At 37.0% G+C, this 24,299-nt stretch overlaps 1 protein-coding gene across 2 annotated transcripts in view; it reads left to right on the forward strand.

Moving 5' to 3' along the window:
* SPATA16 (spermatogenesis associated 16) overlaps positions 1–12,898 on the forward strand; it is a 224,994-nt gene extending 212,096 nt beyond the window's left edge. For both annotated transcript variants that reach the window (XM_029939862.1, XM_029939861.1), the window contains exon 11: positions 12,578–12,898. In XM_029939862.1, coding sequence (XP_029795722.1) covers positions 12,578–12,700 — 123 coding nt within the window. In that variant the 3' untranslated portion in view covers positions 12,701–12,898. The remainder of the gene's footprint in view (positions 1–12,577) is intronic.
* The last annotated feature ends 11,401 nt before the right edge of the window (positions 12,899–24,299 follow it).

Below are 24,299 nucleotides of genomic sequence, written 5' to 3' on the forward strand. Positions count from 1 at the left end.
TGCAAAAAAAGTAAAGAATCCAATTAAATCACTAAAGAAAACTACTAAACCAAGAAAGAGCAAAAGAGAAGAAAGGATCAGAGAAAAACTGTAAACCACAAAACAAGTAACAAAATGTCAAAAAGTGTATATCTATCAATAATTGGTTTGAATATAAATGAAATAATCACTTCAATCAAAAGACATAGGGTGACAGAGTAGATAAAAAATAAAGACCCATTTTTATAAAGCCTACAAGAGACTCATTTCAGACCTAAAGACACCTGAAGATTAAAAGTGAGGGGATGGAGAAACATTTATCATGCAAATGAGTGTCAACTGAAAGAAAAGTAGCAACACTTATATGGGACTAAATAGACTTTAAAACAAAGACTGTAAAAGAGACAAAGGATACTGTATAGTAGTAAAGGGAACAGGGGTGCCTCAGTGGCTCAGTAGGCTAAGCATTCTACTTCAGCTCAGGTCATGATCTCATGGTTCATGGGTTCAAGCCCCATATCATCAGGCTCTGTGCTGGAGCCTGCTTCAGATTCTGTATTTCCCTCTTTTTCTGTCCCTTTTCTGTTCATGCACTGTCTGTCTCTCTCTCAAAATATATTTTTTTAAAACATTAAGATAATAATAAAGGGGACAATCAAAAAGAAGATATAATAATTGTAAATATTTATGCACCCAACATGAAAGCACCCAAATACATAAAACAGCTAATAACAAACATAAAGAAACTAATCAGTAGTAATACAATAATCGTAGGGGACTCTAACACCCCACCTACATCAATGGACAGATGATCCAAATGGAAAATCAATAAGAAAACAGTGGCTTTGAATGACACACTAGACCAGGTGGATTTAACAGAAATATTTAGAACATTCCATCCTAAAACAGCAGGATACCCATTCTTTTCAAGTGCACATGGAACAGTCTCCAGAATAGACCACATATTAGACCACAAAACAAGCCTCAACAAATTCAAAAAGATTGAAGTCACACTATATATCTTTTCTGACCATAATGCAATGAAACTAGAAGTCAACCACAAGAAAAAATATGGAAATATGACAAATGCATGCATATTAAATAACATACTACTAAAAAATGAGTGGGTCAACCAAGAAATCAAAGAAGTAATCAAAAAGTACATGAAAACAAATGAAAATGAAAGCACAACAGCCCAAAACCTTTGGAATGCAGGAAACGTGGTTCTAAGAGGGAAGTTTATAGTAATACAGATCTACCCCAAGAAGTAAGAAAAATCTCAAATAGACACCCTAACCTTACACCTAAAGGAGATAGAAAAAAACAACAAACAAGGAGGAAGGAAGGAAATAATAAATATTAGAGCAGAAATAAATAATATAGAAACTAAAAACAAACAAAAAAAAAGAACAAAAGAAAAAAACATCAATGAAACCAGGAGCTGGTTCCTTGAAAAAATCAACAAAATTAATAAACCTCTAGTCAGACTCACCAAGAAAAAAAGAAAAGGACTCAAATAGACTCAAAATCATAAAGAAGGCAAAGAATCAACAACCAACACCATAGAAATAAAAACAATTATAAGAGAGTATTATGAAAAACTATATGCCAACAAATTGGACAACCTAAAAGAAATGGATAAATTCCTAGAAACATATAACCTACCAAAACTGCAGCAGAAATAAATAGAAAACTTGAACAGACCAATTAACAACAATTAAATTGAATCAGTAGTCCACATACTCCCAAAAAACAGAAGTCCAAGACCAGACAGTTTCAAGGGGAATTCCACCAAAACTTTAATAATGTTTATTTATTTTTGAGGGCAAGACAGAGCACGTATGGGAAAGGGGCAGAGAGAGACGGAGACACAGAATCCGAAACAGGCTCCAGGCTCCGAGCTGTCAGCACAGAGCCCAATGCTGGGCTCAGACCCATGTATTGTGAGATCAGGACCTGAGCCGAAGTTGGACCTTAACCAGCTGAGCCACCCAGATGCCCCCCAAATAATTTTTTTAAACCATGATATATTGTTTCCTGGACAAAGTGTTAGCAAAGTTTTGTAATTGTTCTTTATACTAAACACAACTAAAATTATCATTAAGAGAATTTTCTATCAAGAGTGGTAATACAGTTTAGCAGGAAGTGTTTTTGTACATTTTGTAACTTCTGGGAGATAGGTGCCTCATATTTTCATGTTGCACTTTTATGACTAAAATACTAAATAACGTAAATTAACTAGATGAAGAAACAGAAATATATGGGGATTGTTTGCTTGAATGCAAGCCAAAGCTAAAGGAAACTGATACATTATGAATAACAGAAACAGCTCCGTTTCAGAAACTAAGTTTATTTTAGAAATTAATTTCAAGCCTGTTTGAAAATAATTGTCATTCTAATAAGAATTAAAATTCAAACTATTTTGGATGATAAATATTTAAAAGCATTTGGTCTGGAAACTAAATGGAAGAGAGCAAAGAAATTAATGTTATCAAATCCACTGTGGTGGAGTGAAATGTCAGTTTTGCCAAGAGGATTTTGGTCCATCCTGCTAATCTCTAGAAACACATTCTCATTCCGTAACTCCCATCATGGCCATGTAAACATGATATTTATTCCTGAAGAATGTGATTCTTATTTCATCTACACTTTTTCTTCTTAGTAATTATCTTTAAAAGCTTTACTAAAAAATCCTTTGAGCACCCAATTCCTAAGGCATGAACAGGTGCAAACAAGCCCCTATAAACATACCTAATCCCCTCTCCGTGACCCAGACTACATGAAATCCAATAGGAAGTCCCAGTTCAAGTCTTCTCAGTGTAATTCACCCACGTTTTCATGTTTGAGGTCAACTTCTTTTGCTGCCATTATTGGAAAGAAGCCGCCTTTGTTCCCAAGGTACACCCTAAACCTGGGTAGGCTTAGTAGGGAGGCTCAAGCAGCAGGAAAAGTGTATTTTAGAAAGCATCTGTCATGTTTGAGGGGAAAAATTAGAACCTAAGTGAGCTTCCATTCACTTTACGGCTTAATTGTTATATGAGTTTGCTAGGGCTAGGGTAACAAAGTACCACAAACAAGCGGTTAAACAATGGAAATTGATGACCTCAGTTCTAGAGGCTGGAAATTCTAAAATCAAAGTGTCCTGGCGTCGGTTACTTCTCAGAGCCGTGAGAAAGGATCAGTTCCATGCCTCTCTAGCTTCTGGTGCTTTGCTGGCAATTTTTAGTGTATCTTGCCTCGTAGGAATATCATCCCGGGCTCTCTCCGCCTTTGTCTTCACCTGGCGCTCTCCCTGCATGCCTATCCAAATTTCCTTTTTTATAAGAACACCAATTATTTTGGATTAGGGCTCCCCCTAATGACTTTATTTTAACTTGACTATCTCTGTAAATAAGGTCACATTCTGAGCACTGAGGGTTAAGACCAACATATGAATTTTGGAGGCCCCTGGGTGGTTCATTTGGTTTACTGTGGGACTCTTCAGCTCAGGTCATGATCTCAGTTTGTCATGAGTTTGAGCTCTGCAGTGGGCTCCGTGCTTGGGATTCTCTCTCTCTCCTTCTCTCTCTGTCCCTCCCTCACTTGTACTCTCTCTCAAAATAAATAAATAAATTTTTTAAAAAAGACCAACATATGAATTTTGAAAGAACACAATTCAACTCAATCTAGTAGTGTTTCATTTTAAATTACTTTAGAAGGAAAAAGGCCACCCAAATCTTCAAAGTGATTCTACTCCCATCTACCATATCTGAATGACTCCCCTTTCAAAGCCTTATTAGGCCACGCTATGGAGTCCCTTATTGTTATCATCTCTCACCAACTTTGTTCATGTTGAGCTGCTTGTCATTTCTTTCCTTAGTTTGCCCCATCTCCAACTATTGCCCTAAAATTCAGTTTCTTCCTCAGCAATGACTTTGGTCTCATGGCCAGAGCTCACACAATACATGGAAGGCGGTAATGTGGCTTGCGTGCCTTCAGTGGCCACAGGAAAATAAGTCGGATCTATGTGCAAGTGGAGGCACAGTCGGCATCACACGGAGTTAACGATAATCCTCCTTCACTTGAAAGCCGTTAAGTAAACAGCGTCCCCTGATCCAAGAGTATCCTTATACTTTCCACCTACATATAAGTTACAAACCAATTTATTTTCCTCTTTTTTTAATTTAAATTTTAGTTAGTTAACATCTAGTGAAATATTAGTTTGGGGAGTAGAATTCAGTGATTCATCACGTAGTTACCAACACCCAGTGCCCATCACCACAAGTGCCCTCCTTAGCACCCATCACCCACCTAGTTCATCGCCCACCCACCTCCCTTCAACAACCCATAGTTTTGCCCTGTATCATTAAGAGTCTCTTGTGGTTTGATACAAACCAATTTAAAGTAAAAGACTATTGGAGTAAATATTCAAGTACTTTTTAGCATGCCTATATTTAAAGTGATTATGAGTGTTTGTACGGGGAAAAGCATATTATTTTTCTCTGTAAAACTGTTTCATTTTATCCTTAAATCCAGCAGAAAGCCATAAGTTTCGATATGCTGAAAAAATATAAAATCATTAACTGAAAAGAAATATTTTAGTGTGCCAGTGCACAATCTTGTGCAGTTATAAGATGAAAAGGAAATGAGTGAGCTGTGAACTACTTTCTGCTATTAAGCTAATCCATAATGGGGGCCCTTTGTATACAACATACAATTTTGATACATCTAGAGAAGAAAATATAGGTCTTTTAGATATGATAATTTTATAAATGGGACATAGGGGAGGCTCGAGAATCCCAGTATCTGTGGGTGTTTATATTAGCCAGTTCAGTACCTTTCAGTACATACAAAACTACAATAGAAGTTGTTGGCTCCCTCTCATTTCCGTACCGCTTTTCCATGTGGTCCAGGCAAGTGGCAACGTGTCCTTGCATGGAGCACATTTCTGTAGAATGAATCCAATCCACACTGAACATCATAGAATCAGTCCTTTAATGCTGGAGTGGATTTTTAAAATTATTAAATTCAACCCCTAGTTCATACATGATTCACAAATATTTCATGCTTTCCAAGACAGTCATCGAATATGTGATCTCCAGTCTCTGTGATGGGGATTGCCATACCTCACCCTAAAGTCCTTTTCATTTTTAGACAGTTGTGAAAAAAAAACAGTAATATCTAATATAGACATAATATCTACTTTTTCACCCATTTAATGACTCACTTAGTTATTCACTGAGTCAAAAAATATTTACTGAGAATCTACTACGTCACTAGTCACTACACAATGTACTGCCATTATAATCTTCATGGGTGGTTTAGCCATTTATGAAAAGCTTTTCACAAACATCAAACCATTTAATCCTCATGAAAACCCTGTGAGGTAGACGATGATTATCATTATAAATTTGATATTTTTAATTTTTTAATGTTTAATTATTTTTGAGAAAGGAGAGAGTGCAGGGAAGGGGCAGAGAGAGAGGGAGACACAGAGTCTGAAGCAGGCTCCAGGTTCTGAGCTGTCAGCACAGAGCCTGACACGGGGCTCAAACTCACGAGCTCTGAGACCATGACTTGAGCAAAGTCAAATGCTTAACCAACTGAACCACCCAGGCACCCCTATTTAAAATTTTTTTAATGTTTATTTTTGAGACAGAGAGAGAGAGGCAGAGTGTGAGCAGGGAAGGGGCAGAAAGAGAAGGAGACACAGAAGCCAAAGCAGGCTGTCAAAGCTGTCAGCACAGAGCTTGAAGTGGGGCTCAAACTCACAAACCGTGAGATCATGACCTGAGCCAGTCGGACGCTTAACCAACGGAGCCACCCAGGTGCCCCATAAATTTGTTATTTGTACTAGAGATGAGAAAATGTAAGTTCAGAAATTAAGTCACATGATGAGTAAAAGAATCAAGAATCAAACTTACCCTCTAATTCCACATAGCACTCTTTCCACATAACAACCTTGGTATACTTGGACACCGTAGACTCCTGTTATGATTCCCTTCTTCATATTAGAGACCTCCAGATTCTTCAACTTTTCTTCATACAGTTTGGAGTCAGACCCTTGGTACACCCACAACCACACATGATAGCCCAGATGTGATATGACCTGAGCAGAGAAGACATAAAAGCATTTGTCTCCTTTGAAACAGATACATTTTACTTGAAAGGGATTTTTTCATATTTTTATTGAGATATAATTGACATATAATATTATATTAGTTTTAGATATACAACCCAGTGATATTCATATATATTATGAAACGATCACCACAGTAAGTATAGTTAGCATTCATTGCCACACATAGTTTTAAGTTTTTTCTTGTTATGAGTTCTAAGATCGAATCTCTTATCAACTTTCAAATGTACAGTATAGTACTATTAGCTATAGTCACCATGCTGTACATTACATCCCCATGACTTATTTTTTTGTAACTAGAAGTTTGTTCCTTTGACAACCTTTATCTATTTTGCCCGTCTACCTCTCAACTTTTTTTTTTTTAGGTTTATTTATTTATTTTGAGAGAGACAGAGACAAGCATGAACTGGGGAGGGGCAGAGATAGAGGGTAAAAGAGAGAATCCCAAGCAGGCTCTGCACTGTCAAAGCAAAATCCAGTGCAGGGCTCTAACTCATGAAACAGCGAGATCATGACCTGAGCCCAAACTGAGAGTCTGACACTTAACCACCCAGGTGCCCCCCAACTTCTCTAACTTCTGACAACCACCGGTCTGTTCTCTGTATCTATAACCTCGGTTGTCTTTCTCTGACTTATTGGTTGTCTTTCTCTGACTGAGTTCGCTTAGTATAATGACTTTGTTGCAAATGACAAGATTTCTTTTTTATGGCTGAATGATATTCTTCTGTGTGTGTGTGTGTGTGTGTGTGTGTAAAACATTGTCTTTATTCATTCATCCATCAGTGAACACTTAGCTTGCTTCCATGAGACAGACACCTTGTTGTCCAAAATCAGATCTGTATTTAGGGAGGCCACCACAAAATACTGTTTATTTACAATGAGCTAATATGGACTATAAGAAACTCATCTTTCTTCTCCCTTTTCTGCCCCCTCTGAATTCTGACTTTTATATTATTGAATTTTGAGACCTGATCACAAGACTTTAATGTATGGCCACTACAATTAGCACAGTTACCGAGGCAGCACCCCTCACAGAGTTGAGGCAAAAAACGAAGTGTCTATTAAAGTTATTTACATTTTTATTTTATTTCACTTTTGTATTTTTTTTTCATTTAGTTGTTTTTTCTACTTACGAAGCATATACTTCCAGATTCAAGTATTAACACTACTATTAAATAATAGTGCTTCAGACTTATGCAAATAATTTCCATAAATTGTCTAATTTAATCTTACTAAGATCCTGTGAAGCAATTGACAAAAAAGGAAGCTTAGGTTTTAAGAAGTTAGATAAAATTGCACAAATTCACACAAGAAAATGCTGGAGCTTGAATTCCAAACAAGATATATCTGACTTTGATCCAATACTGTGTCTCTGTAATAATCATTTTTTTACTCTGAATAACTGAAAGCATCATTCTTGTTTTCTTAGCACTTTATAACTACTAGAATGCTTTTCACATAATAGAAGTTGTTGGTTTTTCTTTTAATTTGGAGTTTTATTTCATTCTGACCTTTAGCCTACTACTAATTTATTATTATAGATCCATTTTTTATTAATTTCTGATTATGTGAACTTTTTTCTATTTCTTATATTTGTCACTCATCAAGCTCATTTCTTTTCCCTAAAACTGTTCATCTAATTTTATTTCATATCTCATTAAAATATCATCATTATCTCAAGTTAGAAACTGTGCAATCATTTCTAATTTTGACTGCCTCTTGTCCCAACGCAGAATTTTTCATCAAGTCTATAGAGTTTAGTTCCTAAATGTCCCTTAAGTTGTTGATTCAGGCCCGCACAGTATTCTCCATATTCTGTAGCACCTGTCCCTTACTTGGGTCGCCTGCCATCACTTTCCCTGGCTCCATTCCACTTCATGTAATGTTACCAGATTTACTTTCTAACCATATGGCTAAATATTTTTCAACTTTGTACAAGCTAATCCCAATCACTATTTCCTCCTGTATGTATCTCTACTCCTAGTTCCCGGATGCCCACATCCGTGCTATAAGAAACTTATCACTGTCAAGTCTGTCACAACCTCGTTCATATGGATGCCCTTTCCTCTGCCTGGAACTTACTTCTTGTCCTGGCAAAGAGCCAGCTCCTATCTCCACCAATGCACATCCATATCCCTTCAAATAGAATTCATTCCTCTAAAAAAAATTCAGTTCTGACATTTTTGCTAGTAGAACTTCTTGTACATAATCCTTACATAAATAGTTATGCTTTATTGCAATCATTTCTTCATTAATTCTCTTCTACATGAATATGATTTCCTCATAAACAAATGTCTTGATATTTTTTCTTATCACCCTATTATAGTGCCAAGCACATAGTAAATGTTCAATAAATATTTGCATGAAAGAACAAATGTGCTCCCTTTGAAATCTGTGCTGACTAGAAGTTTTCTTGTAATTTTTTTTTATTTTTTTAAATGTTTATTTATTTTTGAGAGACAGAGTACGAGTAGGTGAAGGGCAGAGAGAGAGGTAGACACAGAACCTGAAGCAGGCTCCCGGCTCCGAGGCCAAGCACAGAGCCTGATGCAGCATTTGAACTCATGAGCTGTGTGACCATGACCCGAGCTGAAGTCAGACGCTCAACCAACTAAGCCACCCAGGCACCCCTAGTTTTCTTGTAATTTAAATTGGTCTGTTTAGTTACCTCCACATTTCTCTCTCATTGGCATTATAAGTTAGAGTTTTAATTTTAAGATCTCCTATACTTCTTAAGCTGTCTTCTCGTTCAGAGTTGCATAGGTATCTTCATTCTGAACTTCTTGAATCTACACTAAACCACGGCTGACAGATTTTTCTGTATAAGATTTAAAGGTCCTGAGAAACTAGTTGATAATTTCCTTATTCTTTGATGTGGATTATGACTGATAGCCATGAGCTAGGTGAGAATCTGCCCTCTCACTGACACCTTCAGTCCCTGCGATCAACTGATATCCCAGAATTCTTTGCATGCTCACTTGTCCGATGTCCATATCCCTGTAAAGCCAAGTTAGCATTGGCACATAGATACATAAGAAAATGTTATCTTCCCATTTTGCAAATGGGAAAATTAGACCCAGAATAACCAAGTAGACTATCTGATACAGTTAAGCAAGTAGATTCTGTACCAAAAAGGAAGTCTAATAAGGCCTTTGCTCCAGAAACTGGCTCATTTCCTTCCTTACATGCTTACATATTTCTTTGTGTTCTATTTCCCTAAGGGCTTTATAGAAATTTCTATCATTTGCAATCTGTTCTTCTTAGTTATATGAATCTATTTTCTCTTCAACCAGCATTTTTCTTCCCTTGACTTAAAAAAAGAAAATAAAGAACCAGCTTTACTAAAAACATGTTGCAGCTCTCCTACACTTCAGAAAGTATAGAAGCTAAAATTGACTTACTTTACTGCATAGTGTGTCATTCATCTAATGGCATAATCTAAGAGAATAACTTGTGATTTGAAAAATGTAAGGACTTATGTAAGACTAAACTAACCTGATGTGAGTACAAGTCATGGAATTTTTTGGCTTGGTGTGCCCTTGGAAATTATCCAGACCAACCCTTTCTTCACCAAAGGTTGGTTAAACTGAAGCTCAGAAAGACCAAGTGACTTCTTGAGAGTCAGAGATCAAGGTTATAAAGCCACAAGGGTTACAAGCCATGAGCAGCATTCAACTCTCCTGACTCTCTTTACCCAGTGCCCTTTCAACCTCAGTCTGTTTCAAGTATGAAGACCACACCTTATCATCTTGCCTGGAGACTCTCAAAACTAAACAATGATAATAGAATGACGGCACATGAAAATGGTGATTATTTAATTTGTAAGAGATAAGAAAGCCTTCTGATATGCTCCATACCAGACATCACTTTGAATATGGAAAAACAAATTGGTTTCTGAATGTCTTCTCTGTTATCAGAAGGGAAGATTATTGATGGTCCACCATATTCTAGATGCTAGGAATAGTGGGCAATGTGGACCTAATTTCTGCGTTATAGTTCTGAAAACCCAGAGGGTAAGACAGATATTAAATAAATCATTATAGTCAATTAAGATATGTATGTATGTATGTGTGTGTGTGTATATATATATATGTGTGTATATGTGTGTGTGCATATGTGTGCATATATACATAAATAATTTGCAAGGAGATGAGTGGGCTGCAATGGGAATATGTTACTGAGAGACCCAACCTGGTCTGGATTATCCACGAAGATGTCCCTGAGATGCTGAAATCCATAGGAAACTCAAGGGTTTTCCAATGGGAGCATTCCATCACATGGCATAGCATTAGGAAGATCAAGGGCACAGAATACACTGCTCTGCTGTGTTCAGATAACTGAAAGATGTACTACACAACTGAGGCAAATGGAGAGATAGAGACAGACTTAGAGATGCGAGTGAAACCAGATCACTCAGAACTCTGTAGGCCATGTTAAGGGTTTGGGAATCCATTTAGGTATTTCCATCAAGGGAAAAATATAACTAGATTTACATTTTAACAAGATCATTCAGGTATCATTAGGAGAATGAGTTGAAAGAATAACATGTAGACAGACCAGGTAGGAGGTAAACACATAGGCCAGGGTAAGACATGCACATATATATACCCTAGACCTCCAGCTTAATTTAACAGTACTCTCTGTTTCAACCAGACAGTTTATGTTTCTTCTTTGTCCTTTCTAATGAAAGACAACCCAGTTAGTCAACACTGCTTTTAATACATACAGTTTAAAAAGGAAAAAGACAACAGCCACCTCATGGATATTTTAAAACAATTATGTTTCTGTATCATTGAAGAAAGTTTGTGTGTTAGGATTGTAATTTTAAATTGTATTTAGGCTAATTGCAAACATTCTAATTGTAGAGAGGTTTGATTTAAATGATACATTTTCAGTACAAAAACATGAGTGAGTCATCAACTCAACTATTGAAGTAATGGTAATGTGCTATCCATTACATTTGTTTTGATTGTGCTCTAAGTTAATTTTTTATTTATTATTTTGGTGTAAGTTGGATAGTATAAATGTATGGACTACATAGAATAATTCACTGTCTTCATTACAGTCCAAAAATATCCTGTCAAATTATTTTGATGATTGATGCAATGATCAGACATCATAAATAACACCATGCTTTTGGAGAAATTTACCTGAAGTAATTTTAGGTTTTCAAAAAGAATTGCTTTCACATAAATAAATTGTCTTATTTTCCTAAGGAAACCAATGGACAATATATATCACCTCGTATGATATAAGACCTAGGCATGACATATAGATGAATGCTACCATTTATTATGCTTTTTGACAATTAGAATTATCTTTTGGATATTACCCTAAATGATAAATCAAGTGACTTAAAACTCAAAATTGGAAAACTAGAGTTTAAGTGTTTTTATCTTAAGGAGATGACATGTGCGTGTACCTTGAATAGTAAGTGCTCTAGCTTTGGGCTAACTTTATGACAATGGGCTTTTCAGTGAGTGATTTTAAGCTAATATGCTATGCAGGTGCTAGGAGTCAAGGCTAAGTACAAATTATTATATCTACAGAGTTTCATGAGAGCCCAATGTAAACTGTTTTATTCTACAGTCTTTAGCAGAAGAAAATAGTGAAAATAGCACAACACATTCAACCACTGTCAATGAACAATTTTAAGTTTTCTTCAGAGAAAGACTAATATTTGAGAATTATTGTTTTGTATATCATTATTTTATCTTATTCCCTAGGGCATGGCATTTTGTAAGAAAATGTATTTTCTCAAAATTTTGTTTGATTTAAAAGAGAAATAGTTCTTGCTAAGACAATGTGTAATATTCATTTTTCTCCCAAGTTGGCCAGGGACATATAAATGCTAGAATCTCTGGCTTTGAGGGGAGTGGATTTGTTTTTCCATTCTTCCTTTTGTTAATGGTGGAGTTTTTCACCATTTGTTTCTTTTTTAAATCCCAGGTTTTACTGACCATTAGAGATAGTGGATGATGAGGGGTGGCCCAGTTGGTTAGGCATCTGGCTTCGGCTCAGGTCATGATCTCATGGTTCGTGGGTTCGAGCCCTATGTCAGGCTCTGTGCTGACAGCTAGCTCAGAGCCTGGAACCTGCTTCAGATTCTGTGTCTCCCTCTCTTTCTGACCCTCCCCTCCTCATGCTGTCTCTCTCTGTCTCCCAAAAATAAATAAAAAACATTAAAAATTTTAAAAAAAACAAGATAGTGGATGAATATATTACCTATTTCTATATGCAGTACATAGGACTGAGTGGTAGAGCAAACTACTGCATATCACCTTCTTGTTCCTAAAACAGAGGAAACTGAAATGGAAACAGAAGGAGACCTTTATGTTCAATCATATCCATCTCTGCCAATTCTGTTCCAAGATGGATCTGTATGCACCATTTCATTTTAAATACCTCACCATTTTCCTAACTACACAAACCTGGGGGAAAAAAACAACAAATCTCATTGTATTTGTTCATTTCTTCTAGGTTGGACGAATTGAAGACTTTCTATACCAATTAGAGGATAGTTTCTTAAAAACAAAAAAACTGAGAACTGCCAGAAGGCAAAAAACAAAACTGAAGCGGCTTCAAACTGTGCAGCAAAGCTAGTCACTGGGGAGCAGGTGCTACCATCAAGATGTCCCAGAAAAAGGGGCAAGTGGCCTCCAACCAGCCTAACTGTCACAATCCAGTAACAAAAGGCTATAACCAAAGGAGTAAGGTTGAGCTCCCCTTGGCTCTTCTTTATAAATGTGTTCTATACTTCATTAATCTGGACTGGCAGCAATAAATGTTCTCAACAAGTTTGACTTGACTCTTTTTCAAATTCGACTTACTTACTTAGTTAAACAGCTTATTTAAACCATTGCTGCCTCTTTCATCTGCTTTGTTCTTTGAAAATCTACTAAGGTTTACCAGGTCTACCTAAGTATTTGTTTATATTCATATGTATGATCAAGAATTATTCACATACCTTATATAGATAGGGACAAACAATATACATGCAAATTAAAAAATTATAAAAGTGATAATATACTTTCTCAATCTTTATGGAAATAAGTCAAATGTGGTATGGCTGATATTATCAGTTGAATTATCTCATTAAAATCTCTATTCTTGGGGCGCCTGAGTGGCTCAGTCAGTTAAGTGTCCAACTTCAGCTCAGGTCCTGATCTCATGGTTGGTGGGTTTGAGCCCCGTGTCGGGCTCTGTGCTGAATGCTTGCTCAGAGCCTGGAGCCTGCTTCAGATTCTGACCCTCCTTGTTCCTGCTCTGTCTCACTCTATCTCCCAAAAAATAAATAAACATATAAAAAATTTTTTTTTAAATCTCTATTCTCTCCTCTGGATTCTTTATATCCCCTCCCCTTAAATGTGACAAACACACATATGAGTCAATAGCCATCACTTAAGACCCCTGCTGACACCAAAAAGGGGATTAAAGATAGAGTAAGAAAGAACTCACACAGAGTAAAATAAACAGGAAAACGTAATATTTTTTCATAATGGAAAAAATGGCTAGGATCTTAGCATACATTGGCAATAAACAACATGAAAAGAAAAAAGAATAACATACCTAGTGCTGAATTTTTTATTATACAAAGAGATTGCAAAGGTATCAGTTACTAATTTAATCTTAAACGTATGTTAGATTTGTGCCATTATAGTTATGCAAGGTATAAATATTTTTAACTTTTGAAAGAAAATAAGACTTTGGTTTTCCTGTGGACCATCTTACTTTATCAAAGAGCCCCTTCTTTCCTATTCCACTCCAAAGAACTCCATCACTGCTACCACCTTCCCTCAAGTTAATGACTAATACAATTGTAGGCAATTAGAGACAGTTTAAGAAACTCCTTTTTGTTCTTAAACTCATACTGGCATGGCATCTGAGTTCTTTTCTCATAAATATATACAGGGAAACAATTGCTTTCTCTGGGAACTGGAGTCTAGCCAAATATGGGAGTCTAAGGCAAAGGGCTCAGCCTCCCATCCTACTACCTCTACTGTTCAGTTATCACTTCTCACCATCATGAGACTTTCCCATTATTAAAAAGAAAGGAAGAAAGAAAGAAAGAAATCCTCACATCTCTAGGAAACGAAGCTTCTTAGCTTTGAATTTTAACACTAATTTTATTTTCCAAAAGAATTTCTATGTCCTATAACTATTTGTTTTTCATTGAGATAGAATCTTAGCACTGCTGGTTTGTTTACTCAACTATCTTCCAAAAAGCTCATTGGTATTCAATAGCTAATCAATTGCTTTATCTCTGTTTTTTTTAAATTAGAGTCCTCTCATTCCACAGTGCCTGAAGATTATATTTGAAAATAATATAATATCAATTATGAGATTATGGCTTCACTGTCTGACCATTTTCTCCAATCCAATACTAAATGTCCATTGGTTACTTTGGCTGATGCTTGTTTAGGGAAAGAAGAGATGTTCTAGTCGCTCTTAAGAAGGATGATATATAATGGAAATCCAAAACTTTCAAAAGAAACTTCATAAAAAATTAATCAATATTAATAGCTTTTCAATAAGATGTCAAGGTATCAAATCTTTAGAATTCTTAACAGGTTCAACAACATAGCCCATAAGAATGAATTTTGCTCATGGTTTCCACATTAGTGTCAAGAGCCTTGAATAGTAACAATGCAGCATAATTTACTTCACCTGGCCTCCCATCCTTCTTTCTAAGTTTTTGCAGAGGAAGGATTCGTGAAGTAATATGCTATTAGTAAAAAATTAAAAAATTAATGTTAGAGAAAGAAAAGTTTGCAAAGTACTTTCAAAATGTTTATTTTATTTCAACTTTACAAGAATTTCATGTATGCATTTTCTCCATCTTACAATTGAGGAAACCAAGACCCAAAGAGGCTAATTCATTTTTTGACTCCAAAGACTTGTTCTGTCCTCTACTTGCTATTTGAAATGTGGTCCATGACTGGCAGTATCAGCATCACCTGGGAATTCATGAGAAATGCAGAGGGTCTTTTTCAGTTTATTTATTTATCTTGAGAAGACCATGAGCAGGGGTAGGGCAGAGAGAGAGGAAGAGAGAGAATCCCAAGCAGGCTCCTCACTGTCAGCACAGAGCCCAATACAGGGCTAGATCTCAAGAACTGTGAGATGAAATAATGACCTGAGCTGAAATTCAGAGTCAGACACTTTTAACTGACTGAGCCACCCAGGCACCCCAGAGAAGTACAGAATTTTAAGTTCCTCTCCAGATCAACTGAACCAGAATCTCTGTTTTTAAGAAGATCCCTGGGCGATTTGTATGCACATTAAAGTCCAAGAATTCATCCTTTACCATGTTGGAAAATATTTTCTTGTCAGCTAAAAGTTAACCTGACACAGCCACTCTTAAGTTTTGGTTCAAATTAATATCTCCTAATATCATTTTTGCAGAGGTTCATGGACCAAAAGAACCAGATATTAAAAGTTCAGTGATAATAAGATATATGACATTTCTCTGCCATTTTCTGGAAGAGATCTTGGATTTTATTCTGTAACATTCCAAAGACATTAAGTGAAACAAACAAAAAAAGACATATTAGCCAAAAAGGAGAAGAGTTAAACACTTGATGATCAGACCAACTTGAATATATTCCTTGGGTAGCTAGTCCACACCCTAGATGCTTCAATAAGCTCAGTTTCCTTTATCTTCCACTGCTTCCCATGTGTCTCCATCATTTGCTGAAGCATCTCAGTGGGGAACAGAGAGCTCTGCTGATCTCTAATGTTAGGGGCAACTTGTCTTCCAAAATATTTGAACAGATTCCTCCAAACTTGTCTATATTAGGGTGATAAATTCTGTCCACAAAGTGTATTTTGGGGGTTGTCACTGAGTAGTCTGCTCTAAGAAATCGTTCAAGTATAGAAACCCCACACCCAAAGGAAGAATTCCAGAGGAGATCACCCATGATTACATGAAAATCATGTATGTTCTGATCCACATCTGCCTTGATGCCAGGTCCTTGATGCCGGTCCTCATTCCTGGATCATTCTCCAGGGAATTGCGGTATTATTCATTATGTGAAGGGTTTCAGAATGTCACCCTAAAATATGCTACATTGACATATTATTTTGAATAGATACTTAAGAAATGGCCAGTGATAGGACATTCTGACCTTCTTCTGTCCCCCTGAAAGCAAGAAATAAATCTCCCATGTAAAAGTTATTCTCCTTGTACCAGGAAGATAGAAGAAATCTTTATCACCAAAGATAGAGAATCTAGGACCAAGAAATCTGTATAAATAAACTTTGTTAATTCTTTACCATTTGCCACCCCAAGCTAACACCCCTCTGCCTTGCCAATTCTACACAAACATTGTTTGTCTAAATGAGATAAAAGCTGCCTCACTTCTACCATATCTTTGAAGGGCTCCTCAAAGATATTTATACATACATACATAATTAAATTTGTTTTTCTCCCATTAATCTGTCCTGTTATACAGGGGTGCCTCAGCCAAGAACACAGAAAGGTAAAAGAAAATTAATTTTTCCTCCCCTACAGATGTTAGTTTTCCTCATCTTTTCAGTTTCAAACTTTTCAAACCTATGGAAAAGTAGCAAGAATTGAATAACATAACTGATATACTTTTCACATGGATTTCCCCAATTATTAATATTTTCTTTGTTTGCTTTCTCTCTACCCCCTTGTAATTCTCTTTCTCATCAAGTAAAATCTATTAAAACACGTTCCTTAGAAAAATCAAACTTTTTCTTTTAATAAAATCACCTTTTCATGAATATACTATGCCAATCCCCCACTTCCAGGGCTAAATTTGTTCTCTGCATCAGATGTAGCCAAGTGACCACAGTTACTTAGACACAGCTGGGGGTAGAGCTAAGGACAGCACATGCCACATTGTCCCTCTCCTCCTCACTTCTAGCCTTTCTATGGCATTGCTTTGATGTCACAGCAGCATTCAGCAGGAGCAGGGTCCTTGAGGAAGGCAAAGCAAAGGAGCAAGGGCTATTTGCTGGTAATTCAAACTTTTGTTATCTTCAAGGGTAGCAAGTCCTTATTCTCTGAGAACAGATCATGCAATTTTTGAAAACAGCCAAAAATTACTCAGACCCCAAATGGGTAGTGGTATTCTATGTCTAAATCATGGACATCTCTCAAGTAACAGCATGTACCAAGTCAACTACATTTAAATAAGTATAGCTTTCCAAGGTGATTCTTCTGAAAAGAACCACCTGTATCTTGGTATGTACTTGCTAGTATGTTTGTTTTTAAAAAATCTGTCTTGCTGGGCTCTACTATATGCTTCTTATGGAACAGAACATTGGAGAAATTAAAAACCTGTCTAGAAAACAATTTGTCAATATGTATCAGGAGCTCTAAAGATATTTATAACCTTTGTCCCAATAATTCTACTTTTAGGAAACTATACAAAAGGAATAATAAAGTACATGTTAAAAAGGAAATTTTTAAAAAATAAAAATTTAAACGTATTCATCACAGGACTATTTTAAGTAGAAAAATAAAGTGAACTCAACCAAAATTTTCCAGTATAGGTAATAGACTAAATGATTTATGACAGTCTATCCAATGCCTAACCTAATAACATAAAAATTTTATAATGTTAAAAGAAAAAAGGTATAAAACTATATACAGCACAATTATAACTGGGTTATAAAATATATGCATATAAAAGACTGGAAGGAAATACAGTAATATATTAAGAATGGTTATCTGTAGTGGAAGTAGTTACGGGTGATTTTATTATCTTTTCCTTAATATTATGCAATAATATGTTTCTTGAAAATAAGAAAAAATCTTTCAACAAATCATTATTTAATATTATTCTACCCAGAAAGACCAATTCCTATCAGCTTTTCTTTGCCCATTTGCAAGGGAAAAATTTTATATTCTGATACTTATATCACAGATAATTGTTGTTGCATAGACAGAGGCCTGTGGAAACATTTTATTTGCAGAATTCTTTGTGGCATAAAATGTTCTATGACTACTTCTACAACACATCCCTGAGACACACAGTCCAGAAGGTCACTGAAGTAACACAGCACCAATTAAGACATTTTATCTGCCTTTGTTAATCACAACATGATATCACACATGGGCTGTCCCTATTTCCTTTGTTTGTGTTCTTCATAACTGCCTTCTCTGATTGTTCTGTCTCATTCTTCCCCTGCACATCCAGGATATCATCTCATAAAGTATGAGATGATCAGAGGCCAAAGTCCCTTAAATCAAAATGTATTGAAAGTTGAAAAGACCACTGGCTGAGCAAAGCTTTTAGTTTACAGCGGCTGGACTCATTGAGATGGTGTGTTGGAGTCCAAGTTCAATCAGATATTTCACAAGTTGCCTGGTCCACTCAGTAGTGCCCTGGGCTCCAGGACATGGATGCAAGGACTACTGTGCAGCCTTGACAAGTAGCAGATTGTCAGGATGGAATGGAATGGGACGACACCCGGGAACAGACTCCTATTTTTGACAAGTCATCAAAGGAAGGCAATTTATAAATGTAAACATATTCTGTCTGTCCTTAAGGAAAAGAAACCAGAAGCACTCAGACTACATGAGATAATTAGTGCCCAAAATTACTCTTCACATGCATTCTTTAATAAATAGTATGGGTACTTGAACATTAACTATTTGCTTATGTTCTTTTGCTGTGGTCTTCTATTGATCCAAGGCAATGTGTAGAATAAACATTCATTAATAATCAAGACTTTAACTTTCTTTTTAAGTAAGTGTTTAGGGAGGTAGAAAGGCGAATATTTAGTAAGAAATGGGAAGAAGGAATCCCTGACGTGGATGACAAGTCCACCTTTTCTCTAAGCCTTGTTCAGTACGTTTGTAGATATAAATACCTGTGTTGTAAAACCAGACAGGGAAGATTGGTGTAGAGCCGCTATTACAAATATGACCCTAAGAACAGTACCTCTCCTAGGGCCTCTCAGATCAGGCTGGCTGATGGTGATGGTGATCATAACATGGAAAACAAAATTAGATTTTGAAGACCTGTGTTCAAGTTCTAGATCTTTTATAAAGGGAGATAATAATTCTCTCCTTTTGTAATGAGATTTCAGTAAGGAGCACGTGATATAATAGAATATGAAAGGATTTTTAAACTCTCAAACAATATGACCTTGTCTCTCTTGATAACTCACTATGAGCTAGGCATTGTCCTATTTAGTCCTCACTACAAAGCTGAGGCTGGAAATCTTATTTTCTACGTCCACAGACAAATAATCTGAGGCCCAGAGGTGAAGGAACTTCCTTATAGGTAGAAAGTCGCAAAATTGGAGTTCAAACCCAGACTTGGGATTGATGTAAGTTACTTTGTGTTTTATTATGATGTTACTGTTTTTAAGACCTGCTGGGTCCCAGGTAACATTGACATGAAACATACCTGGGATTGCCCAAAAATGACCCCAGGAGTTTGCTCTGTGTCCAATATAGTAGTCACTAGTTATGCAGGGCTATTAAGCCCCTAAAATGTACTTAATACAGCCAAAGAACCAATTTTAATTTAAACTTTAATTTTAAAAAATGTTTTAAATTTAATTTAAAAATTGGTACTTAATTTGGGTATTGGAAAACTTCAAAGTATACGTGTGAAACAAGTTGAGTATGAAAATCTACCTTTTAACTGTATATTTTATGAAATCTAAATACAGACCAAGTATTTCCAAAGAAAATTTAGTGTCCAAATGGAGAGGTTCTATAAGTGTAAAATACACACCTGACTCGAAAGACTTAGTATTAAACAAATGTAAAATATCTCAATAACAACTTTTATATTGATTGCATGTTGAAATGATATTGTGTATATAGTAATTAAAAGAAAATGTATTAATAAAATGCATTTCACATATTCCCCCCCACCTTTTTTTTTTACCGTTGCTAATAAAACACCCAAACTTACATATATGTTTTGCACTGTATTTCTATGACAAACCCTGACCTGGACGATGGGTCCGGGGGAACTGAGAGTGCTCCCCTCTTCCCAGCAAGAGGGCTGACCAGGAACTGGCCTTCCTGCTCTAGCTCTAAAGTTACCGTGGGCCCCAGGCCCCTTTGTTTTGTTGATTTTTCAAAAATGTATTGTTTCTTTGTCTAAAAGTTATGAAAGCTGCCTTTTTCTGTAACTTTCTGTAGGGTTTTTGTAGGTATAAAATTAAATTTGTTTTCCTCCTGTTAATCAGTCACTCTAACGATTAGACCAGCCAAAGAACCTGGAAGGGAAGAAGAGGAACGGTCTCCTCCCCTACACTTGCTCTATACAATGAAGAGACTTAGAAGGAAGTCAGTCTTGCTTCTAGACTGTTCACTCCCAGTGTGCCCAGCACAGTGCTCTGCACACACTACATCTTTCTGTGGATGTCATGAACACCACATCTTGCTGAACTGTGCTTAAAATTTCCCTAATAAAGCCTTTCTAACACAAAGAATTTGCCATGGCTCATGACAGATGGTGACCAATAAGGGACCCATCTTGCTCAATAGGGGATTCCTGGGAATACTTGGAGAAAAAGATATAGGAAAAGACTGAACTTTCTCCTCACAGGAAGGTAGATACTCAAAGAACACTGAGATTTGTGATCTTATTGTAAATATGACACCTGTGTAATTAACACAGAAGAAGCCAAGGACATACTGGTTACATTTGTAACCAGTGTTGGTCCCTTGAGTCACATTATCCCATAAAAACGTAAGTGGTATTAAAGCAAAATTCCTGTACTAACACATAATGCTGCATTTAACCCAGAATAAAGCTGAAACACAATACGATTTATATACTCCAGGGACAGGAGAATCCCTATCCACTAGCAAGTATGACAGAGCGCTACCTATTGATGAGAAAATCCACCTTTGTTTGAACGCTAATTAAACATCTACTGAGTATCTAACTCCATGCCAGAACATAGAATAGACATTAGGACAGTAATGTGAAATAATATAAAAAGCATTGGCTTTCTCATTATGTGATCCAGGTCTCAGTCTCCTAATCTGTGAAACAATGATAATAGTCTTCAAATGGGTATTGAGAGTCTTATGTCCATCATGTATTTTAATTGCCTAGACGGTGTGTGACATAGTAAAGACTTTAAATCTTAGTGCCCTCCCTCTGAGAACTACAAGAGTAGAAAACAGTCTCTGCCCTGAAGGAGTTAGTGCCATAGTCAGAGGAGCCGGCCCGTCTCGCCCTCAGGCTCCTACGGCAGTGCCGTAGCTGAGGGTAACCGCGCACCTCCACCTTGGCAGAAGGAAGCAGGGCCACCGCAGCACGTTGTGTGTGAACTTGGGAGGAGAGGAGGCAGGAACATGGCACAGACGACCTAAGAAACTGAGCTGATAGGAAGTGACCCTACCACAGAAAGTAAGAATTCCCTCCTTGAAAATAAAATTGCTTTCCATTTGATTTCTTATCATTTGCTTTTCCTGTAAATGCTGAGCACAGAAAAACCAACTATTTGAGGAATTTAATGAGCTATGGCTCAAAGAATCACAATCTTAAACTAAATATGTTTGTGTCTTACCAGAATTCTATTTTTGTGAAATAGAAACACCCCTCCCGCTTTATACTTTACAACTAGGTGTTTGGGGGGGTTTTTTTCCTGTTTTATTTCAAATTCTTAGATTTGTCCATCCCACTCTCTTGGCTCCCATGGTCACTATCTTAGTTCAGACTTTTCATCCTCTTTCAGTTATTATTCGGATGGGCCCCCTCTCCGGTTTGTCCTCACTCCAGTCCCTCTTGCATGTCATGACCAGAGCACCTCACAGGATCCCACAGTGTCTGCACTGCTTTCCACACCATCAGCAGCTTCCCATTCCTGCAGGAGAGGCCAGGCCACGTGACGGCACCGCCACCTCACCACTTGTCCTGCCCATCTGCCTGCCCCGGGTCTTGAGCAGCCCTGCCCAGGAACACTCCGCACGTGGACAAAGACACATGGACACACGGAGTGCCACACTCTGGCCATCTCTGCCTTCCTGAACTTGCTCCCACTCTTCCCTGTACTCGGCCTTCAAACTTCAGCCCCAAATGTCACTTACTCCTAAATCTTCATCCATTCACTTCCTCCTCCAACCCCAGGCAGATTTAATTATGCTTTTCTCAGCATTTAGAGTGCTTTGGTCAGACCACTCACACAACTCTGGTCGTATCACATCATATTAGAATGAATTGTGTACATCCGTTGGTATCCCTAGTTTAATGGTGGGCATGGGCAAGATAGCATCTTATAAAATCAAGGCAGCCGGTCGGTGGTCCTTTAAAGTGTCCAGGATGGAGTGAATTCCTCCAAAAATACTTATAGAGAAGAGGAAAACTAGGGACCAGAAAAGAGAAGGAAAGAGAAGGGGGAGTGCTTAGAAATTGAGTTTAGAATTTAACACAACTGGTTTTTAGCCTAATTCCCAGAGATGAAGTTGCCGTTCTGTGATCAAGGACAACATACGTTGTTTCTGTGAATGTCACTCACCCCATCTGCAAAGGAGAAATAATAATAATAGATCTTACCTCTCTGGCACTGTTATGGGAGTAAATGAATTGAAAGAGCGGCTGTAAAACTCCAGTTTTGAATTGAGTCCAAGGTCATTTCATTTTTTGAAAATGTATTTTTCAGAAAATTGGAAATTTGCTCTAAATTTTTTATTGAAAAAATATTCTCTTTTGTTGAATAATGATAGGAGATAAAACATGCCACAGTTCCAACTCATCTCCCTTTATTAATGAATTAAGCCACATCAAAATGCAATAAAAAGGGTATAAGAGGCTCCTAAGAAGCATTCAAATTTTTATCAGTCATTTTCCCTTCATAAAATGAGCATTTCTATTAAAATGGTATTACATAAAAATGGAATTTTAATGGGTGAAGATTCTTTAAAATCACAAGACCACCTGGTAAAAGGCAGGCTTAAAACTTCTTTTTCCCTCCATAGAAATTAGAAATGAAAGAAATCAAAATGGCTAAAATTAGAAAATGCAAAAAACAAAAATAGCCACAAAATAAACATGCTCCCCATATATGGATGTGTCTGGACCTGCAACTCAAAGACGCCACTGTTAAGAATATTAGGCTCAGGGCACCTGGGTGGCTCAGCCGGTTGGGCAACTGACTTCGGCTCAGGTCATGATCTCAGAGTCTGTGGGTAAGAGCCCCACGTCAGACTCTGCTGGCAGCTCAGAGCCTGGAGGCTGCTTTGGATTCTGTGTCTCCCTCTCTCTCTGTTCCTCTCCCCCATTGTGTTCTATCAAAAATAAATAAACATTTAAAAAAAGAATTTTAGGCTCTTGCTCAACAGTGACCATGGGAAGTAAGAAATTCTGCACGGGTGGTGAAACCACACGGGTTATGGGGAAAGGCACACTGCAGGGACAGAAGCCACATGTGCCTGGAAGACACAGATTGTGATACTGCAGCACACTGGAAAACATGAATTACTTGCCAACTAGGGACCTGCCATGGGAAAGAGTCACAGTAGACAAAAATGCAATTGAAAGGACGGTCAGTCCAGAGAAAAATGGACTCCACAAAAAATAAGAAAAGGGTGCATTTGGCAAATCTATATCCATAGCCAAGCTGTGATGTCATTTTCAAAATATGACTATGAGTGTAGAAATAGAAAACATTTCAAACCGAGATGTGTTGAAACAATAAGCATAAACGCTCATATATTGTATTTGCAAATATTTGGGGGATGCGAATATTTATCTTGCTCATCTCTGAAGGATTTTAATTTATTTATAATTTTAATGGAAGCATTGCTATTCATTTTTTTCTTAACTCTTTTTTATAGGCACCAAATTGTAATATCTAAGTCCATTTTGGGGGAAAGAAACACCACCACAAACTTCCCCGCAGAACAAAATAATAATGTTCACTCCTGTAAACAACTATATTGAAGTCTACCAAAACAAAAACAAAGAGCCCACACACAAAAGAAGTAAAAAAAAATCACATTCTAGAGGTTCAGTGCAAGAAGCAACCTTCACTTGGCAGTCTAATCATCCTTCAGCTGACTTTCAAAAAAACTAACACCCTAGCTCATCAAAATATACATTTTCTATTTGCTTTTTTTAAAATTAAAAACAACAATAAGAATAGAAAACCTGAAGGGATTCACAATCACTGGCCTGACACATGTCAACACCAGGTACGCCTCTGAAGGTCAGGAAGGCTATTTGCAGCGCGTGTAATTAGCCGACACTAGTCC

The sequence above is a fragment of the Suricata suricatta genome, chromosome 5 (genome assembly GCF_006229205.1).
Source record: "Suricata suricatta isolate VVHF042 chromosome 5, meerkat_22Aug2017_6uvM2_HiC, whole genome shotgun sequence".
In the NCBI taxonomy this organism is placed as follows: domain Eukaryota; kingdom Metazoa; phylum Chordata; class Mammalia; order Carnivora; family Herpestidae; genus Suricata; species Suricata suricatta.